This window comes from Erythrolamprus reginae, chromosome 11 (genome assembly GCF_031021105.1).
Source record: "Erythrolamprus reginae isolate rEryReg1 chromosome 11, rEryReg1.hap1, whole genome shotgun sequence".
Classification (NCBI taxonomy): Eukaryota; Metazoa; Chordata; class Lepidosauria; order Squamata; family Dipsadidae; genus Erythrolamprus; species Erythrolamprus reginae.
Genome location: NC_091960.1, coordinates 17635268 through 17654489, shown reverse-complemented (window position 1 = coordinate 17654489; position 19222 = coordinate 17635268). Strand labels below are relative to the sequence as shown.

At 41.4% G+C, this 19222-nt stretch overlaps 1 protein-coding gene across 5 annotated transcripts; it reads right to left on the bottom strand.

Annotated features, from left to right (window-relative positions):
• Positions 1-6634: 6634 nt before the first annotated feature.
• Positions 6635-14525, bottom strand: PRRG1 (proline rich and Gla domain 1). 5 transcript variants are annotated; one of them, XM_070764719.1, is made up of 4 exons: positions 14257-14525; positions 11057-11094; positions 9870-10030; positions 6635-8970 (listed from the first exon to the last, which is right to left on the bottom strand). In XM_070764719.1, exons 2-4 carry the CDS (start codon positions 11067-11069, stop codon positions 8467-8469), a joined length of 678 nt encoding a protein of 225 aa, XP_070620820.1. In that variant the 5' UTR covers positions 11070-11094; positions 14257-14525; the 3' UTR covers positions 6635-8466. The 5 variants fall into 5 exon arrangements, with proteins under 5 accessions (XP_070620820.1, XP_070620821.1, XP_070620822.1 ...); XM_070764720.1 differs by having other exon boundaries at positions 11057-11096; positions 14261-14436; XM_070764721.1 differs by lacking the exon at positions 14257-14525 and adding an exon at positions 13247-13366.
• Between the last annotated feature and the right edge of the window lie 4697 nt (positions 14526-19222).

Genomic DNA, 19222 nt, shown 5'->3' with positions numbered 1-19222 from the left:
GGAACAGGGGGAACCCCATTCCGTTGATGGAAATGGAGCATGTAGGCTCGCTCTATTGCCGTCCAGTGTGCACACACCGTGCACACACAACCAGCACGATTCCAGTAAAAATACTGGTTTTTTGCTTCCACACACCCCTGCCACTGCAGTATACCTTTTAAATAACAGAGAATACTTCCTGAAAGCCACATCAATTTTAAAGATCTGTAAAAGTATAATATAAAATGTAAGAGTGTCCTGTTTTAGTATTAAGATAAGGCATCTGAGTTAAGCCCTCATTTAGTCATCTTTGATCTATTTAAATAATTGGGAGGAGTTAGTGTGCTTACATTTAAGAAAACTTTCTGGGATTAATATACTGTACTGCCATAATGTACATTTCTCCAATTCTTTGCTTTTTCTATTGGTCAGGCACACATGCACAGAAATATACAGCAAACAGTGTATATCATCTGTGCTGTTTGCTATTTGGCAAATTGCTGGGAGGCAGAGGCCTTTTTTCCTTGCTTTCCTCTCCAAAAACTAAGGTGCATCTTATACTCCGAAAATACAGTAATTAAAGTTATTATCTTATGACAGTTGAAGTAATCCCTCTTAAGATCAAAGGCATGATGGAATGATAGTTATGACAGTGAAAGCTGAATGCTAAACTTCCTGAGGCCTCTTGTTAATTGTGATTCCAGTTAGAACAATTATTTAATAGCAAATACAAAATCAAACTTATTGATTTGATAACATACCACAATATAGGTTTCTCCCCCTTAAATTGGGAATGTTAATTGTTGTGCTTTTAAAATACCACTGTAAGAAACATTTTAACAATCACATTTCTTTGTGCTGTAATCCTCTCTACTTAATCATCAACATAATACTGTACACAATAATACACAGTCTTCGGAGAGGGGCGGCATACAAATCTAATAAATTATTATTATTATTATTATTATTATTATTATTATTATTATTATTATTATTATCAGCTCCACTGACATATTTAATTTAGTAGAAAGAATGTTGCCTCTTATCCTGAATAGTGTCTAAACTGCAAAAATACTATGAAGACTTTTAATTTTAAAAAACGAGCTTCTATTTGTTATCTGAAATGTCAAGCAAAATTCTCCCAATTGTTTTTTAACATGCATGCATCATTTATCTTATTGTCATCACCTAAATAAATCCACATATAAAGAAAATAGTTCCTGGAGTTATTTTGTATGCAATAACGGTTGGGATAGTTGGGGAAAAAATACAGGAAACTGAGAAAACCATCAACAATGTGTCCACAACTCCCTTATGTGTAGTGATGTAATGGTTCTGATGAACTAAAATTTGCAACTCTTTTCCCATAGACTTTTCATTGAAAAGCTATTTTAGCAGTGACGTGCAGATCACTCATTCCTGTTTTCAACCATTCATGTTCACTTCTAAAGTTTGGTCAGGCTGGATGTTTGCATGAGTTCAGAGCTTGGCTACCACGACCCTAACTGAACTGCAGATTGGTTTCTTGGCCAGAATAATGCCCCTTTGCAGTTCCAGTCCCTACAATGGCCTGTATTGTGCTGACACAGCAGATGTTTGAAACAATCAGCACATACTCAGACCTGCTAACAATGATTTAAATAACAAAACAACACCAGAACTGTTCTAAAGGGGACACCGTTGTATAATTTTGTTGTGGCATACATATTTGTTCTGCCGGTGTGTTTCAACCACCCGTAATTACAGGGTAATTAGTCCAGGAAGACACACAACACACAATAAAAGGAAAAGCCAAAAGTTTTTATAAACAGAAAAACAGAAGCAGCTCTCTTTTTAAATGTCAAAGGGATTTTCTGGTACACACAAGGCACAGGTTAAATGCAATCCAATTGCTCACCCAATAACTGGGAAATTGAGTCCAATTCTAAAGTCCAGAGAGTCCCCACACAATCTTGAACAGCACAAAAACCACGATCTTGACGAAACAATGAATCAGATAAACTGCCATGAGGCTAAAACACCAAGCTGCACTTTTATCTGTAGCACTAATTACAGCAGCCGCACCCAACCACAGGTGGCCTCATTTTCTCTTGTAATAATCCTTCAGTTGTTGTCTCCTATGCATCACTCTACGCATGCGTGGATGTGTCATTAATTCTTTGTTCAGAATCCAGGGATGATACAGATGATTGATCTCCTCCTGGGCTGTCTGCCAAACTCCCCTCTTCCCTGTCACTCACGCTTCCTTGGTCAGAGGCTTCGTCGGCAGATTCCATCGGGAGCAAAACAGGCTTGAGGCATGTGGATGTTTCCCTCACATCCACCTGCACATTCCTTGGGGCAGGAGCTGGGCCAGAGCTAACCACAACACATATTTTCATGTCTTTCTTTTTTGGAGCTATCCTGTTGCAATTTTCTAAAGCCATGTTACCATAGGCCAGTGTTTCTCAAATAGTGGGGCGGCTCCCCTTGGGGGGGCACAGAGCGATGGGAGGACGCATGACCCCAGGGAACTTGCTCTTTTTTTCCCACAGAGAGTAGGGATTTTTTGCATCAAACAATAGCACACAGCACAGAGTAGGAGATATGAAGTGCATATCACAAACCCTCAAGAGACACCATGGAAAAATATTTAACAGGAATGAAAAGAAAGGAGGAGAGAAACAGAGATAAAAAGAGACATAAATCTCCCGAAAGCTAAGATGAGGAAATATGACGAAGCGTATGTAGGGCTTGGCTTCACTGCGACTATGGTGGGAGACGAGGAAAGACCGGTATGTTTACTGTGTCTAAAAATGTTGGCAGTGGACAGCATGAAGCCATATAAATTAAGACGTCCCTTAAACACATTATACCCCAATTACACTGATAAGCCACTTGAGTTTTTCCAGCGAAAACATGTTGAATATTGCAAACAATCGTCCTGGCGGAGAGTTGGGAGGTGGGAAATGTTTACTTCTTCCTGAGGGGGGGGGGTGGAGGTGCATAACAGAAAATAATTGAGAAACACTGCCATAGACAAAGGTTAATTTATGGAAGATATTTATTGTTCTGTCTGGGTTCCCCCAGACGTCAACACCAACTAAAAAGAGTAGCCAGACACGCTGGTAAAAAGCAAAGTCATTTTATATCTTTGAAAACAAACACAGATAACAAAAACTGTTCTTACAAACTGGAATGCTATGAGGCTTCACAGAAGAGTCACGACGGCCAGACAATACAACAGGCTTCTTGCTGGCACACACACCACTGTAGATAATAAAACCCACGCCTCCCCCAAGTTTTCAGCCTTCGAGGCCACAAGCCAGAATCAGAGACGCCAAGGATCGAAGCAAGGTCACAGGACTCCCAAAAGATAACTCTCCACAATACAGGAAGGGCGGGCCTGCCTTTTCAACCTTTCTGAGGAGAACCACACCCAAACCCAGCTGTTGCCTATTAGGGATGGAAATACCTGGCTAATTGTCCCCTTCGTTGTGCTGCCCTTCTATGCCTCATATCTATGATGGCTTGTGCGTTCTCATCTAATGACTCCAGGCTACTTGCTGGGGAGAGCTCCCCCACCGGGGGTCTCAGGCTGTTCTCCCTCCTCCTCGTCCTGACATTCCTCTTCCCCGTCTGCCTGGTCCTCCTCCTCCTCCTGTTCCTCGTCCTCCCCCTCTGAGCATGGAGCCGGCAGAGTTCCAGCCGTTCCCTGAGGAGCCTCAGGCTGAATCACAACATTTATAAACCAAAATAATCAAATATCTGTTGTTTCTCTTTGCCATGTTATCACCCATGGAAGCAGAAATATATCCACACACATTGAATATCGATAAAATCAAGAGATATAAAGATTAAATAGATGATCAAAGAAAACTGACATCAAGACAAGAACTTAAAACACGGGGTACAGACATTGATTGGTGGCCATACATGCAAATAGAAACTAGATATTAAAAAAATTGGAAAAATATGGGTTTCAAAAAGAAAAATATGAACTAGATAAAATTTTACAAGCTATAGAAGATAAATTGATAATCAAGGTTTATAATTATCTGTTGAGATACAAATTGGAAGAAACTGTTTAAGAAAATATGATCACTTGGGCCAAAAATTTCAGGAACGATATAGATTTGGGAAAATGGGAGAGATTGGGAAATATTTTTCTTTGCCCCTAAAACATCTGTCACTACCTACAATTGAACTCTGAACCTTCCAAGTAGGAGGCAAGTGTTTTCACCACAAGGCCACAATGGCGCTGGTTATGAAAGACTAAAATAGTCTCAAGTTTATAAAAGAAACATGTAAGTTTTCACAAGATAGATCAGTTATATACAGCACATAGCATGGTATCTACATGAATGTTTAGAAAAGGTCAGTTCATGTCAAATATATAATTAAATCCCATTTTATTTATAAATATTTTAACATAGTAATCTATTTGCACTCATCTTGTACAGGAAGTGGATAAAAGAGCCAGTTCATCTATGGTTGCTCCAGGCAAGCTCCTCTAGCTGCTGATTTTGACTCAGAGGAGCCAGGGCTGTCCGATCACAGAAGACCCTTCTGGCTGGAGAAGGAGAAAGCGATGAGGGAGGGGCTAGAGAGGCACAGGGGGAAATAGAGCCGGTCAGATCCACAGCTAGAGTTTCATCCGAGTCAGACAGGGAGGACACAAAGGACGACCCTATTCTTAATGCCTGGGTCAGGAGCAATGTTCCCTCTAATTTTTTTTCGGGGTGGGCGGAAAAGTATAGTGTCTGAGCGGCAGTCCCCTTGGGACTGGGCGGCATAGAAGTACAAACAAACAAACAAACAAACAAATATATAAATAAATACATAAATAAATAAATACATAAAGAAAGAAATATAATAAATCCCTTTTTTATTAAAAGAAATTAATAATAAAACAAAACAAAACTCTATTACTATTAAAACTAAAACAACCAGCAAATCCAAAAACATAACTATTAATAAAAACAGATGAGGGCTGGGGGTTTTTTTCTCTGTTATTATTTAAGTGCTTTTACCATATGCTTTAAATCAAGAGTCACTTCTCTCTGTTTCTCTCTCTTTCCTGTCATTCTCTGCCTCAATCATTTTCTCATTTCTTCCCCCCCTTTTTTCTATCATTTCTCTCTCTTCCTTCCACTCCTCTCTCTCTTGCTTTCTTCCCCTCTCTCTCACTCTCTCTCTCTTCCTTCCTCTCCTCTTTCTTTCTTGCTCTCTCTTCCTTCCTATCTTCTCTCTTTCTCTCTCTCCCTTCCTTTCTTTCCTTCTCTCTTCCTTCCACTTTTTTCTGTCTCTTTTCCTTCCTTCCCCTCTTCCCCTCCCTCTCCCTCTTTCTCCCTCTCCCTTTATATTTATCTCTTCCTTCCTTCCTTCCTCTCTTCCTCCCTTTCTCTCTCCCTCTCGTTCACTTTTCTCTCCCTTCCTTCCTTCCCTCCCTCCTTCTTTCCTCTCCTCTTTCCCTCCCTCTTTCCCTTCTTTCTCTCCATGTCTCCGGCGAGCAGCTGGCTTTGCTGACCGGCACAAGGCTCAAGCCAGCTGCCCGGGAAAGCCAGGAAGGTCCTCCTGCCCCCCCCCCCAGCCAAAAACACAACAGAGGTCTGCCACCACCAGCTTGAGCTTCCCGTTGCTCCACCCTGCTTTGCCTGTCATCTTGGACCTCCGTTGTGTTTTCGGGGGGGAGCGGCAGGAAAGCCCTGTGCCGGCCAGGGCTTTTCAAATGTGCTGCTTTCTTGCAACTCTTTCCTGGGCAGGGGGGAGGGAGGAGGCCACTCCCCCCCCCCAGGAAAGAGGTGCAGGAAAGCAGCGTGTTTAAAAGGCGCACTGCTTTCCCGGAAAGCTGGCTTTCCTGCCGCTCCCCCCCGAAAACACAACGGAGGATGACAGGCAGGGTGAAGCCGGGTGGAGCTATGGGAGGCTCAAGCAAGCAGCCTCCGCGCTTTTCTTTCGGCGGAAGAGTAGGAGAGGGGGCGGATCGGGCGGGGGTCAGCGCCTTCTACTGCCGGCGCCTCCCCCCCCCCCCCCCCGCGGGCTGGCAGGGAAATGGGGACTGTGCGCCCGTGGAAAAGGGTGTGTGTGTGGGGGGTATTTTGGGGTGCGCGCGTCCTCACGCGCGCAGCTTACAGGGAACGCTGGTCAGGAGAATGCTGGGATGTCAAGAGCAGCTGCGCAGATGCAGAAACAGATTCTAGATCACAGGTGTTAGGAATGAAAGACGCTGCCGCAACCTTGAATAATGGGAGGTTTTGCAGATGACGTCGTGGGAATTTATCGTTCAGTTTTTGGAGAAAGACTTTGATGAATCATGGTTTCGTGTTTGCTTTGGGTATCTTTGGACATTCTGACACCTAAGACGTGAGTTATTTGGCTGGCATAAGCCAGCAAGGCTTCTGAGCTGACTTGAATGATTAACTCTGACCGTTTGGACTCATAAACTAGCATTTGCTCTGGCAGATGCTGAGGCTTGCAGCCTTCTGTAAATAAAGAAAACCTTTTTGCTTTCTTGTTACAAGCCTGCGAGTGTGTGTGTGGTTAATTACTTCGTTCTTGGGTGGCCCACAGCCAGGCAGAACAGTTGCACTGCTAGTCCCTGAAAGTACTTGGAAGATCTGCAAAAGAAACCTTTTAACAATGTTAGTTCTACAATAAAAGAACCAGACACTCATGTTTTTAATAGCTTTATTTAGCATATGCAGTTGCCCCAAAAGTGGCATAATTTAAATGTAAACCATATGTAAAATATTTAATACTGCAATAAAATTGTTATGTTTTGAAGATGAAACAAGTTGCTGGAGAATCAACAGTTGTAGACAAAACAAATGGATTCTAGAGTTTATTGGTCTGTAGAAAATTTAAAAGCATTTAGAACTCTTTGAAAGAATGCTACTGTTATAGCCTGGTGGAATGTTTCATCCTGCCCATGTTAATAATCAACTTAAGAATGAAAGAAAACTATGGAACTTGAGTAAAAGAAGTACAGGTTAAAATACTCTTTTCTCTCATATCTTTGTTTCATTATCTTTTTACAATCCAAGATTGTTACTTATTGTTACTTACAACAAGGAAGATGCAGTACTTTTCAGAATGCTTTTTAGCTCAGGTTTTTCACATAATTGAATTGTAAATCAAACTTGTTTTTAACGAAAAAGAAGGTGGCTTCACTATTTTAAAACAAATTGATTTATAATAGCCAAAACAATGGAATTAAAAATATCTTAGTGTCCAAAGCAAAAAAGATGCATAAACACAGAAAGCAGAGAATCTTAAGCGAAGCGAAGTTCAGCATTTAAAAAAAAGTACATTCTGGTTATGCTCAGACCAACAAGTCACCCTCATTTTAAGGCACAAAAGTAATACTGTGGTGAAGGAAACAATTGGTCCATTGGTGGGAGAAAGTGGCAAGAAGGTGACAAGAAACAGGGAGAAAGCAGGGCTACTTAACTCATTTTTTGCATCTGTTCTTTACACAAAGAGGAAAAACAGTTCAACCTATCAAAAACAGCACCACAAAAAACATATTAGGAAAACAGGTTAAAATAAGGAAGAAAATGGTAAAGGAGCACCTGTCTCCCCTAGACGAGTTCAAATCACCAGGACCGGATAGATTACACCCCACGGTTCTGAAGGAACTGGCAGATGAGATCTCAGAACCACCAACTATATCTTTCAAAGATACTGGAGCACTAGGAAACTACCAGAAGACTGGAAAAGAGCTGATGTAATTCTTATCTTCAAAAAAGAGGAAAAAATAGATCCAAAATAGATACAGACCTATCAGCCTGACCTCAATATCAGGGAAGATTCTGGAAAAGATAATCAAGTAATAAATCAATGAACACCTAGAAGCAAACAAAGTAATAACCAAAAGCCAACATAGGTTTGTCAAAAACAAATAATGCCAGACTAATCTTATTGCATTCTTTCACAAACTGGATAAAGTAGAAAAATGTGGGTTACACAGCAAAACCACCAGATGGATTCGAAATTGGCTGACCAACCACAAGTATAGTAAGGCCATACTTGGAATACACCACTTCAGACAAACGATTATCTAACATCTTCTTAAAAACTTCCAGTGTTGGAGCAGCCACAACTTCTGGAGGCAAGCTGTTCCACTGATCAATTGTTCTCACTGTCAGCACCACAGAAAATCTTTGCCCTCAAGATCTTTTCTTCACTTCCTAGTTTAGTCTGAACCTAGATAAATTCAGCCCTGTTTTGCCATCGGCATAGACAATCCATTTTGACAATCAAGCCATTTATTAGCACCACTTTCATTAGTAGAAAAAGGTATGCCACAACAACAATACCATACCCAGTGTTAATATATAGTTATGCTGAAGACAATTCTGTTTCCCCAAGTGTAGGGATTCTCACAGAATAAACCGAATTTAGAGAATAAGAATTGGCATAATATATATCAAGCTGCGATAAAGTGCTAAAAATGTATTAGGGTTCCATTTGCTTCCACAAAGGCCGCATGTAAATTGTTCTCTTTCATTTGATGTTAACGTGAGGTACTGAAGTGCTATTCACAATGTCCTCGTACTGAGGGGGCGGATCCAAATGGTTTTCAGATTCGTTTCTGTGCCCGCTACTTTCACCAGCAACTTCCTCATAGGATGGTGGCGGTTCACAGTTCGACAACCGGATTGGTAAGAAACCCACCGGTCTCTCTGTGTAGCTCAGGTACCCTGGGGAGAGTCCACTGCCTTCAAACATTGCTTCTTGAGGAGAATGGAGAACGCTGAATGACTGAGGGATAGGACTTCTCCCCTCAGCAATCACTCTGCCGTCGGTATCTTCCCTGTTTCTGCTCTGTGTGTACATGGACTGTCCACGTGAGCTTTTTTGGAACAAGCATCTCCATGTGACAAATATAATAAGCACCACCACCAAAAGGCCAATGACTAGAGGAAATGTTAGGTAAAATGGGTACCAGTTGTGTCCTGTGTTGCTTCCTCCAGGGAGTCCACTGGTGTAGCCTTTCCAAAATTCTGCCTAAAAAAAGTTAATTACCGGTTATTATAAATTTTGATTAATATTATAATTAATTTTTACCTACTGGTACTATAATTGTGATTGTTTGCCATTAGTGTTGGTTTTTGTATTTAGTTTATTGCAGTATGTTTGAATGCCAAGTGGAATAGAAGCATTTGAAACAAAGAAAACAAGACAGAACGAAGAAAAAAATGAGTTCTTTTTTTTACAAATTAATCTCTAAAAGGAGTAATTAAAATTTGGGACCCCTAGAAGTTTAACCAGCCCATGTTATAATAAAAATAACTGAATAGAAATAGCCACATGATGGAATCCTATAAGCCTGCTGAAAGATCATTCTGGAATGATTCATCAAAAAGGAGCTGACTCAAGAGTAAGGATCTTCTAGGTCCATGATAGCAAACATATACCATGCATGCCACAGGTGGCACGGGGAGCCATATCTGCCGGCACGCGAGCCGTTGCCCTAGCTCAGTTCCAGTGCACATGTGGGCACCTGCCACCTGATTTTTTGGCTTGCACAGAGGCTCTGAGAGGGCATTTTTGGCCTCCAGGGGGGCAGGGGAGGGCATTTTTGCCCTTCCCAAGCTCCAAGAAACCCTGCGGATGGCAAAAAAGGGGCCTATTGGGCCCACTGGAAGTCAGGAAATGTGCGACTGGGGGCACATGGTGGGCATTGAATATGGATGTGGACATGCAGGTACATATGATAGCGCACATGTGCAGTATTTTGGCACCTGAGGAATAAAGGTTCGCCATCACTGATCCACTGTAGGTCCAAAATCTAAATTTCATATTTAGTAGTTATTTTCTAGCCTAATGCAGTATCATGTATTATACGGGAAAAATATTAGATAAATATGTGAAGAATGTTTTATATTTTTTAGTAGGTAACTTACTGTCTTTTCATCGTTTTCAAATGCTTCTCTTGCCTCTTCTTTATCACAACGTTCTTCATAACATTCACGCTCGATGTTTCCCTTTTTAAGTTCTTCCAAGAGTCCATTGGCCCGTGGGTATCTTTTTAAGACAGAATTGGCCTTAGCCTCTATAAGGAATACTGCAGAAAACATGGATTTACTAGTACGTACAAGTTGAGAAATTTATCTTCAGGATAATAATATTCCACAGCATTAAGGTGTACTTTGTGTCTATTTGGCAGCAACGTTAATTCTGGCTAGCTCTATGTCACTTGTGTCAGGGGCACCTGAGGTGGTCAATTGCTCAGACCCTTCCTTTCCTTTCCTTTCCTTTCCCCCTTTTCTTCTTTTTCCTTCCCTCTTCATTTTCCTTTCTTTCTTATTCCTTTTTCTCTTCCACCTTTCCTGCTTTTTGTCTTTTTGCTTCCCTTTCTCCTTTCCTGCCTCTTCTTGCGTGCTCAGATGCAAAAGGGAAAACATTTCTCCTTTTGTTTTCTTTTTAGTTTGTTTCGTGAGCTTCCTGCCAGCAAAATATATTTGGGGTTGTTTAAATGCTGGAGCTAACCACAAAGTAGTAAGAAAACAATTGAAGACATTCCACGTCCAATTACTATGTGATGAAATTTAATAGACAATTAGTATTTCAAACATGCTCAACTGATGTATGTTGTACTTTATTGCATACTTTAGGCAGGGATAGGAAAAAAGGCAGCTTTCACAAAACAAAACAGGAAGTATTGGCACCCTATTTCTCCTATATTCAATTTTTTTTCCCATGCCGGAGGAGAAACAATAGCATATATACAGAGTTTGAGGCTGGATAATAAATAACTATGAGAACTTTGGGAAAAGAACCTATGTGCAGCTATAAATAATTTTCTCTCGATAATCTGATCCAAAAATGCTTAATTAGTGCCAGTTATTGAAGAGGGGGAGGGGAGGGGAGAAAAGCAGTTATCTTATTTTTTACCCGTCATGGATAGTTCACAAATTAAATTTAATGTTAAAATTGTTATGTCTGTCAATCGATCGATCAATCTATTGATCTATCTATCTATAAACACATTTTACCCACGGAGATAAAAAGGTACTTATACGGCATGACACATTTCTCAAAGTGAATTCTACCTTTTATTATGGAGCACAGATATATAACATGCACTTACCACCATTATCCATGTTTAACACTTTTCTCCAGAAAGTGCTGAAAGGAAAAGAGAAACAACTTTTGTTAATGGGATAAAACAGTTTTAAATCAAGAAATATTAAGTGGCACAAATCCAATTACAGGTTTATCTCTTCCGATAATGCAAAACTTATTGTCCTATTTTTGAATTTCATTTAATGTGATTATATACATATCACCATATTTTCATTTTAGAAATAAAAAAACCCTATGCTATGTTTTCCATTTCATATCTGAAATGATTAATGATTATATTCGTAAGTAGAGGTACCACAGTAATGTTCAAACACTTTTCCACTCTGGCAATACCAGGGTCATTTCAACAGAAAATCAATCATATGGCTCTTTCCTGATAAAGCCTGATTAGGAGGCAGGCCTGTAGCACAACAGATAATATCCTGCCTTGCATTCAACAAGCTACAGGTTCAAATCCCGGTAAGGTTCAAATCCTGTTCGTTTCACTTATCAGCAAAAATACATATAATATAAATACATATACATTGGTACCTCTACTTACGAACTTAATTCGTTCCATGACCAGGTTCTTAAGTAGAGAAGTTTGTAAAATGAAGCAATTTTTCCCACAGGAATCAATGAAAAAGCAAATAATGCACGCGATTGGGGAAACCACATGGAGGGTGGAGGCCCTCTTTCCTCCCAGGAGATTCCTAGAGAGGCCCCACAGAGGCTTCTGCCCACCTTTTCCGGCCCTGTCTCCTCCCAGGAGATTCCTAGAGAGGCCCCATGGAGGTTTCTCCCTGCCTTTTCTGGTTACACACATATACACACACACCTGTGGAGTTTGATGTATAGAGAGATATTGTCTCTTACACATTGTCCATGTATTTTAGTCCTGTTTCACACACTACAAAACACAAATGCTTAAGCAACTTTAACATATTTCTTGAATTTTAAAGAGAAACTAGACACACATGCCCTTTGATTCAAACTACAGAATGTCCATGGATACAGAAATAAATAAATCATAGCTTGTAGGAACTGCTGTCACTGACTACCACCAACATATTAATACAGGAGTTTGCAAACTTGGCAATTTTAAGAGTTGTGGACTTCAACTCCCAGAATTCTAGAAGTTGAAGTCCACAACTCTTAAAAGCTGCCAAGTTTGAAGATCAACAAATCTGAAAATTCCAAAACTGGTTTGAAGTATTTGATCTATTATTAGTTCACAAAAGATGCAGCCAACTGTTGTTAACAGACCCACCAAGAACAAGAACGCCACCTCCATGTGTGAACTGTGGCAAATATAATAGATAAAAACTCAATGTGAAACAGCTTTTGCCAGCAGAATATTTTCCAGTTGGACTGCTTATTCCCATCACCCGAACCATTATAATTACAACAGATTAAAAACTAAAAGTGAAACAGCTTTTCCCAGCAGAATATTCTCGTTGGACTGCTTCTTCCCATCACCCCGAGCCAACACGGAAGCTGCGTGAAGAGCCAAGACAACATAATGGAGAGAGTTTCCTGCTTTAATTCCACAGAATTGGACTGCAACAAAGTGAGCGACAGAGAAGTTGAGGGAAATTATTATTATTTTAATGTCACTTCATTGGGATGAATGAAGTTTGCGGCTCTCTCAACTATTGAGAACGGATAAAGTCTAGAGTACTCTAGACTAGAGCATTCTCCCTAAATTTCCACACGTCTACTTTAAAATTAATCTTAAGAATAATACAGAGAATAATACAGAGAATACAAAGACTAATACAAAATCATCATTATTCTCCTTCTGTACACTGAGAGCATAGGCACCGAAGACACATTCCTTGTGTGTCCAATCACACTTGGCCAATAAAGAATTGAATTCTATTCTATTCCTATTGCTATTCTATATTTCTAATTCTATATTGCTATTCTATATTCTATTCTATATTTCTAATTCTATTCTATTTTATATTTCTAATTCTATTCTACATTTCCTATTCTATTGTATTCTACTCTCTATTCCTAGTGCTATTCTATATTTCTAATTCTATTCTATATTTCTTATTCTATTCTATTCCTAGTGCTATTCTATATTTCTATTTTTATTCTATATTTCCTATTCTGTTATATTTCTATTCTATTCCTAGTGCTATTCTATATTTCTAATTCTATTCTATTCTATTCCAATTTACAACTAGATATATTAGCAGGCACTTACTGTCCCAGGTGTTTTTTTCCAAATCCTCAAAACTGCAGCGTCTCCTTGCAACTTATTCATTTAGTTATTGATTAATTGATTGTATTTATATGCCGCTCACACCAAATGGACTCTGAGCGGCTAACAATAGGAATAAATACAACAACAAGGAAAACAGTTAAAATTTAATAATAAAAGTCAGAAATGATAGTAACAACATAAAAAACATACATAGTTGCAATCAGCCTAATTCGATTTGGCTTCCTACTATTTTTTTAAAAAATTTATTTATTTGTTTGTTTGTTTGTTTGTTTGTTTGTTTTGTCCAATACTGTACACAATAATACACAATGAGGGTTATAGAGGATATAATCAGGTAGAATGTATTAAAGGGGGAATAGAGGAGAAAATAAAGGAGTGAAATATAAATATGAGAGAATAGCAGAAAAAGATATAGGAGAGAAGATATAGGAGATATAGGAAAGCCAATAGGCACTCTGGTGCACTTAGTAGGTACTTGGAGAAGAGGGCTGGAGTGGACAGACCAGATGAATTATCCCCTCCGACAGCAAAGCTTCTTCATACAGTGTCTCAAACCGAAGATCAATTCCAACAAGGATCTCCAAGCACGAGAAGTCAGATGAACAGGAACAGAGCTGGAAGGGATCCTAGAGGTCATCTAGTCCAAACTCTTGCCTAAGCAAGAGAGCCTACATTTGCCTAGGATCAAACTCACAACCTCCCGATTGTAAGACGAGAGCTCTACGCCTAGGCCAACAGCAGCCGTGTTAAATCAAGCTGAGGTAATCCGAGCCTAAAAACTTTCTTAACGGCCGCTCCAAAGCAAAGTCCTCTTCCTGGGGAAGACACACACACACACACACACACACACACACACACACACACACACACTTTTCTCCGCCCTGTAAGAACAATATATTGCCTGCAGATTACAATACAGTACGCTCGTTCCCTCCCCGTCCGCGCAGTGTCCCCCGTCCGGTTGAGGCGCTCGTTCACCCCGAACCCACCTTCTCTCTTTTTTGCGTATACACAGACGGCTTCGGCACTCCGACTAATCCTCAATAGCACGAATCCTTCGGAAAGCACGCTCCTGCGCACGCGTCGTTCTGAAAAAAATTAACCCCACCCTGTAATTTCCTAATGAATGGAAAAGAAAGCAAGCCAGCCAAGCTGTATAGCGGGGATGTGGGAGGAAATGCTATTGGAGAAGAGGCCGTAGCCCCGCTCCCGTCTTATTCTGATTGTTGCAGGGCAGTAACCCCTCCCCTCTTCTCCCTTAGCCCGGGGGTCTGGCTTTGCTGGCTGAGGAACTCTGGGAGTTGAAGTTCACAAGTCTTAAAGCTGCCAAGGTTGGAGGCCCCTGTGCCTAGGCTGCAATCAGGGGGTTTCCAAACTTAGTAAGGTAAGGCTTGTGGACTTCAACTCCCAGAATTCCTCAGCAAAGCTGGCTGAGGAACTCTAGGAGTTGAAGCCCACAAGTCTTAAGTTGCCAAGGTTGGAGACCCCAGACCTAGACTCTATTAGGGGGGGTCTCCAAACTTAGTAACTTAAGGCTTGTGGACTTCAACTCCCAGAATTCCTCAGCAAAGGTGGCTGTGGAACTCTGGGAGTTGAAGTCTACAAGTCTTAAATTACCAAGGTTGGAGACCCCAGACCTAGACTGCATTAGGGGGCATGTGCATGGGGACTACTGAGAGGGCTGAAAAAGTGATTTTTGACCAGTCCTTGCACCTATGACCATCACATTTTTCATTTTAGGCCCTACCTTGTCACCGTGTTAAAGAGAAACACTGCAGTTGTGACACAATGAGAGGATATTAACTGCCCAATTGAGAACCTGCTGAACTACATCCCTTCCATCCTTCACCTACATTGTTCCTCCTCTATTGGACTCCCTAGGATTGAGATGGTCAAACATTTGAATCACCACCATTTATTTGCCTGTCTCTGAGATCAACATTGAGACAGTCAGAGTGAAGTGCCTTTTCTTTATTTTTCCCTTTATTGAAAAGACAGTGACATATCAGGATAATAATTATATATAAAACAAAGCCTATGAAAAGTTAATAGTAAATCTTAACACACAAGCTAGTAATTATAATATAATAACAGTAATTATAGTAGCATGACCCAAAAGAGTAAAGGAAAAGAAGAAGGTTTTTTTCAAACTTTTGAGTCAGAATTGACTGCAGGCCATAGCCTGGATAAGTCCCTAGAATTGACTGCTGGCCGCTGCCTCTTTGCTGGCAACTTCAACTCCCAGAATTCTCCAGCCAGCCTTGCTGGAAGGCAGAGCTGGCTGGAGAATTCTGGGAGTTGAAGTCTGTAAGTCTTAAAAGGAGGAGGAAGAGGAGGAGGAGGCTGCGTGAGTGGGGAAGCTGGGAGGTTAAAGGAGGAGGGGAGAGGCACTGAGAAAATCAAAGCCCCCCCTCTCTCCTTCTTCAGCAGTCTCTCCCTCCCACCACCTCATCCCAAGCCTCGCTTGCTTGGTGGCGCCAGTGTTTGCAAAGTGAAGCATAGTCTTGCGTCTTGCCCCCACCATGTTGCAAACGGGAACCACGTGTTGACTTTCCATCTTAATGCACTCCTAATTGACAGAAGTGTGGGGGGGGGAACCTATCCCCCCCTCCTTCAAATCAAAACTGAATTTTTCCCTTGTAGTATTTCCATAAATAAATATATATAATGCTAATCTAATGTATAAATCAGTGCTAGGGAGCCTGTTTTCTTGCTTGGGTGCCAAAAGGGCACACACGTGTGTGATAGTGCGCATGCATGTGCCCTAACCCATAATGCAATACCCTCCTCCGCGCATGCATGCAACCCTTCCCCCACTGCTCCTCTACACATGTGTGCAGGCCTCACCAAAGCTTCCGAACTTCTGGTAGTCCTGTTGGACCATTTTTTGCCATCCCCAGGCTTCAGGCAACTTTCTTGAAACCTTGCGAGGGTGAAAAATGGGCCCAGTAGGCCTACCGGAAGTTTGTTTTTGAACTTCTGGTAGACCCATTGGGTCTGGTTTTTTGCCATTCAGAGGCCTGGGGAGGGTAAAATGGCTGCTCCCGCCCTCCTGAAGCCTGGGGAGGGTGAAAACGGCTTCCCCCGCCCTCTGGAAGGCCGAAAATCAGCTGTCCGGCATGTGTGTGTTGGAGCTGATATAGGGCTTCCCACGTGCCATAGGTTCGCCATCATGGGTATAAATCATTATAAATAAGTGTGAGTTGTTAATTGTTCACACTCGCGATAAGTTTTTCTTTACTGTGCAAGATGTGGTCCCTGCACAGAGCAGCCGAGAGCTGCAATGGAGCTGATAGACGCCGGTAAAGATGTGCATCTCACAGCCCACCCCACTTACCTGCCTCCCCATGGCCATATTTCGGGGGTCCAAAGGAAACACAGTACGCAAGACTGTGGAAGGGAGGGTGGGTAAGTAGCTAGGCCCCATGCAGTACACAGCAAAGGAAGCTGCTGCCGGAGGGCTGGGGTGTTGTGTTGCAAGAAATTCAAAGATAGACGAAGAGCATTGCAGGAGTGAAAAAAGCCAAAGGTCTTACTTTATTAGTGGAGAAAGCCAAGAAGCCAAGAAGCCAAAAGAGCCAGAAGCAGCAACTTATCCTAACTAATCCTAAACTTATCCTAACTTATTTCACACAGCACCCTTTTAGAATCCTCTGTTCTCTACGACCTAATCCAGCTAATACACATGCGCAGTTCTACATAATGCTGTAACTCATATACATAGCCTTCCATCCTTCTGAGGTGGGTAAAATGAAGACCCAGATTGTGGGGGCAATAGTCTGGCTCTGTTAAAAAGTGCTGTTGCCAACATCTGGTAAGCTGCCCTGAGTCTAAGGAGAAGAGCAGCATAAAAATTGAAATAATAATAATAATAATAATAATAATAATAATAATAATAATATCATAAATAACACTACAGGTATAATAGGAGTTTACAGGAAACTTGTGAGAAAGCTAGGTAAAGGAATTTGTCTATAATGGGACCAGATAGTACTTCCATCCCTTTGATGATATCACTGTTCCTAAGAACATGAACTTTCCCTGAACCTTCCCAGGACTATCCAGAAATCTGTAACTGCAAAGCCTGAGCAAAACACATGATAACTTATGCTAACATAATGTGAACCAAGCACACATGCTTGGTTTCAGGTCACATCTGGGCTTGCCCATCAATATGGCCTTTCACCTACACAAGGAATACTACACAGGGGGGCTTTTCACAGCTTAATTACCTACACAAGGTCGGTGTTGGGGGCAGCACTAACTAAGCAAGGACAGGGATGAGGGGGCTTGCAGGCTTACCTGGCTGGAGGGAGATCTGAGCCATGGAGGAAGGCAGGCAGCAATTGCAAAGTCAGGCAGGTAGGGTGGTCGAAGAAGTCAGGCAGCAATTCTGAAGTCGGGCAGTGATGTTATGGCGGGCAAAGTCAAGTTAGGAATGGCGGGCAAGATGAGAAGGGACTGGAGGGTGTTGGGCGGGAAGGGGTGGGGTCAGGTAGTAATCAGTTTTACCGGTTCTGCGAACTGCACAGAATTGTAACAACAGCTTCTCCCAAACTTGTCCGAACCGGTAAGAATCCTACACCTGGATTGTGGGGATGCTGCCACAATGGTGATCTTGAGGATTGTCATTTTTAACACCGGTTAACCGGGAGAACAATTAACCAAGGGGAACAGCTTATGGTCAGAAGACGCAGGTGTTTCATCCCTGCTGGTTTTCAAGAGACTGTGAACACTTTTCTGAAATGATAGAGGGCCTCCTGTTTGAGCAGGGGATTGGACAAGAAGACCTCAAAGGTCCTTTCCAGTTCTATTCTGAATTACCTTCCACAGTCATTAAGGGGAAGATTCAACCTGGAAATAAGGAGGAACTTTCTGACTGTGAGAGCGATCAACCAGTGGAAGAGTTTGCCCACAGAGGTGGTGAACACTCCAACACTAGACTTTCAGGAAAAGACTGGACTGCTATTGGATTAGTGTGATGTAGGGTCTCCTGCACCAGCAGGGGGTTGGACGAGATGACCTGCAAGGTCCCTTCCAACTCTAATAATAACAACAATAATCATCAGTCCTATGGTCACTTTTCACAGTTGCATGCATAAATGCACCAGCGTGCCTTCCGTCCCGTCCTTGCTGTTTCTTTATTTTTACTTGTTGCATGTATATGAATATTATTACTTCTAATGCTTTTTTCTTTCAAGGTTCTTTTTTAAATTTTACTAGTATTTAATTACTATTGACAAAACAAATAAAATAAAAATAAGATGACCAATGATAAGTCATTCTTTTCCTGTGCGCCGCTCTGAGTCCCTTTGGAGAAGGGCAGCTTATAAATCTAAGTAATTAAATTAAATTAAAATTTTCAGTGTTACTCCTGGATGAGATTGTGCCAGTCCCTCTCCATCCTATGAGTGAGGCAATAACACATAAACTCCGAAAGGAGTCGCACTCAATCTGTATAGTCTGGGGGACAGAAGGGAAAGGGGGGACATGATCGAAACATTTAAATATGTTAAAGGGTTAAATAAGGTTCAGGAGGGAAGTTTTTTAATAGGAAAGTGAACACAAGAACAAGGGGGCACAATCTGTGGTTAAGTTGGGGGAAAGATCAGAAGCAACCTGAAAAAATATTATTTGACTTAAAGAGCAGTAGATGCTTGGAACAAACTTCCAGCAGTTGTTGTTGTTAAATCCACAGTAACTGAATTTCAACATGCCTGGGATAAACGTATATCCATCCTAATATAAAATACAGGAAATAGTATAAGGACAGACTAGATGGACCAGCAGGTCTTTTTCTGCCACCAATCTTCTATGTTTCTGTTGCTCAGGCAAGCCACTCTTTGCAAAACCCATGAACGTCATCGAACAACGACGTCCTAGTCCTCCCATTCCAGCATAGAATTCGCATCCCTAAAATCGGACCAATCCAAAACTTTTTTAACAGCCATAGAA

Coding starts and splice junctions, on each gene's coding strand:
- PRRG1 (XM_070764719.1), bottom strand. Junction 8,971..9,869: donor TTGAAAACGATGAAAAGACA/GTAAGTTACCTA, acceptor AACTTTTTTTAG/GCAGAATTTTGGAAAGGCTA.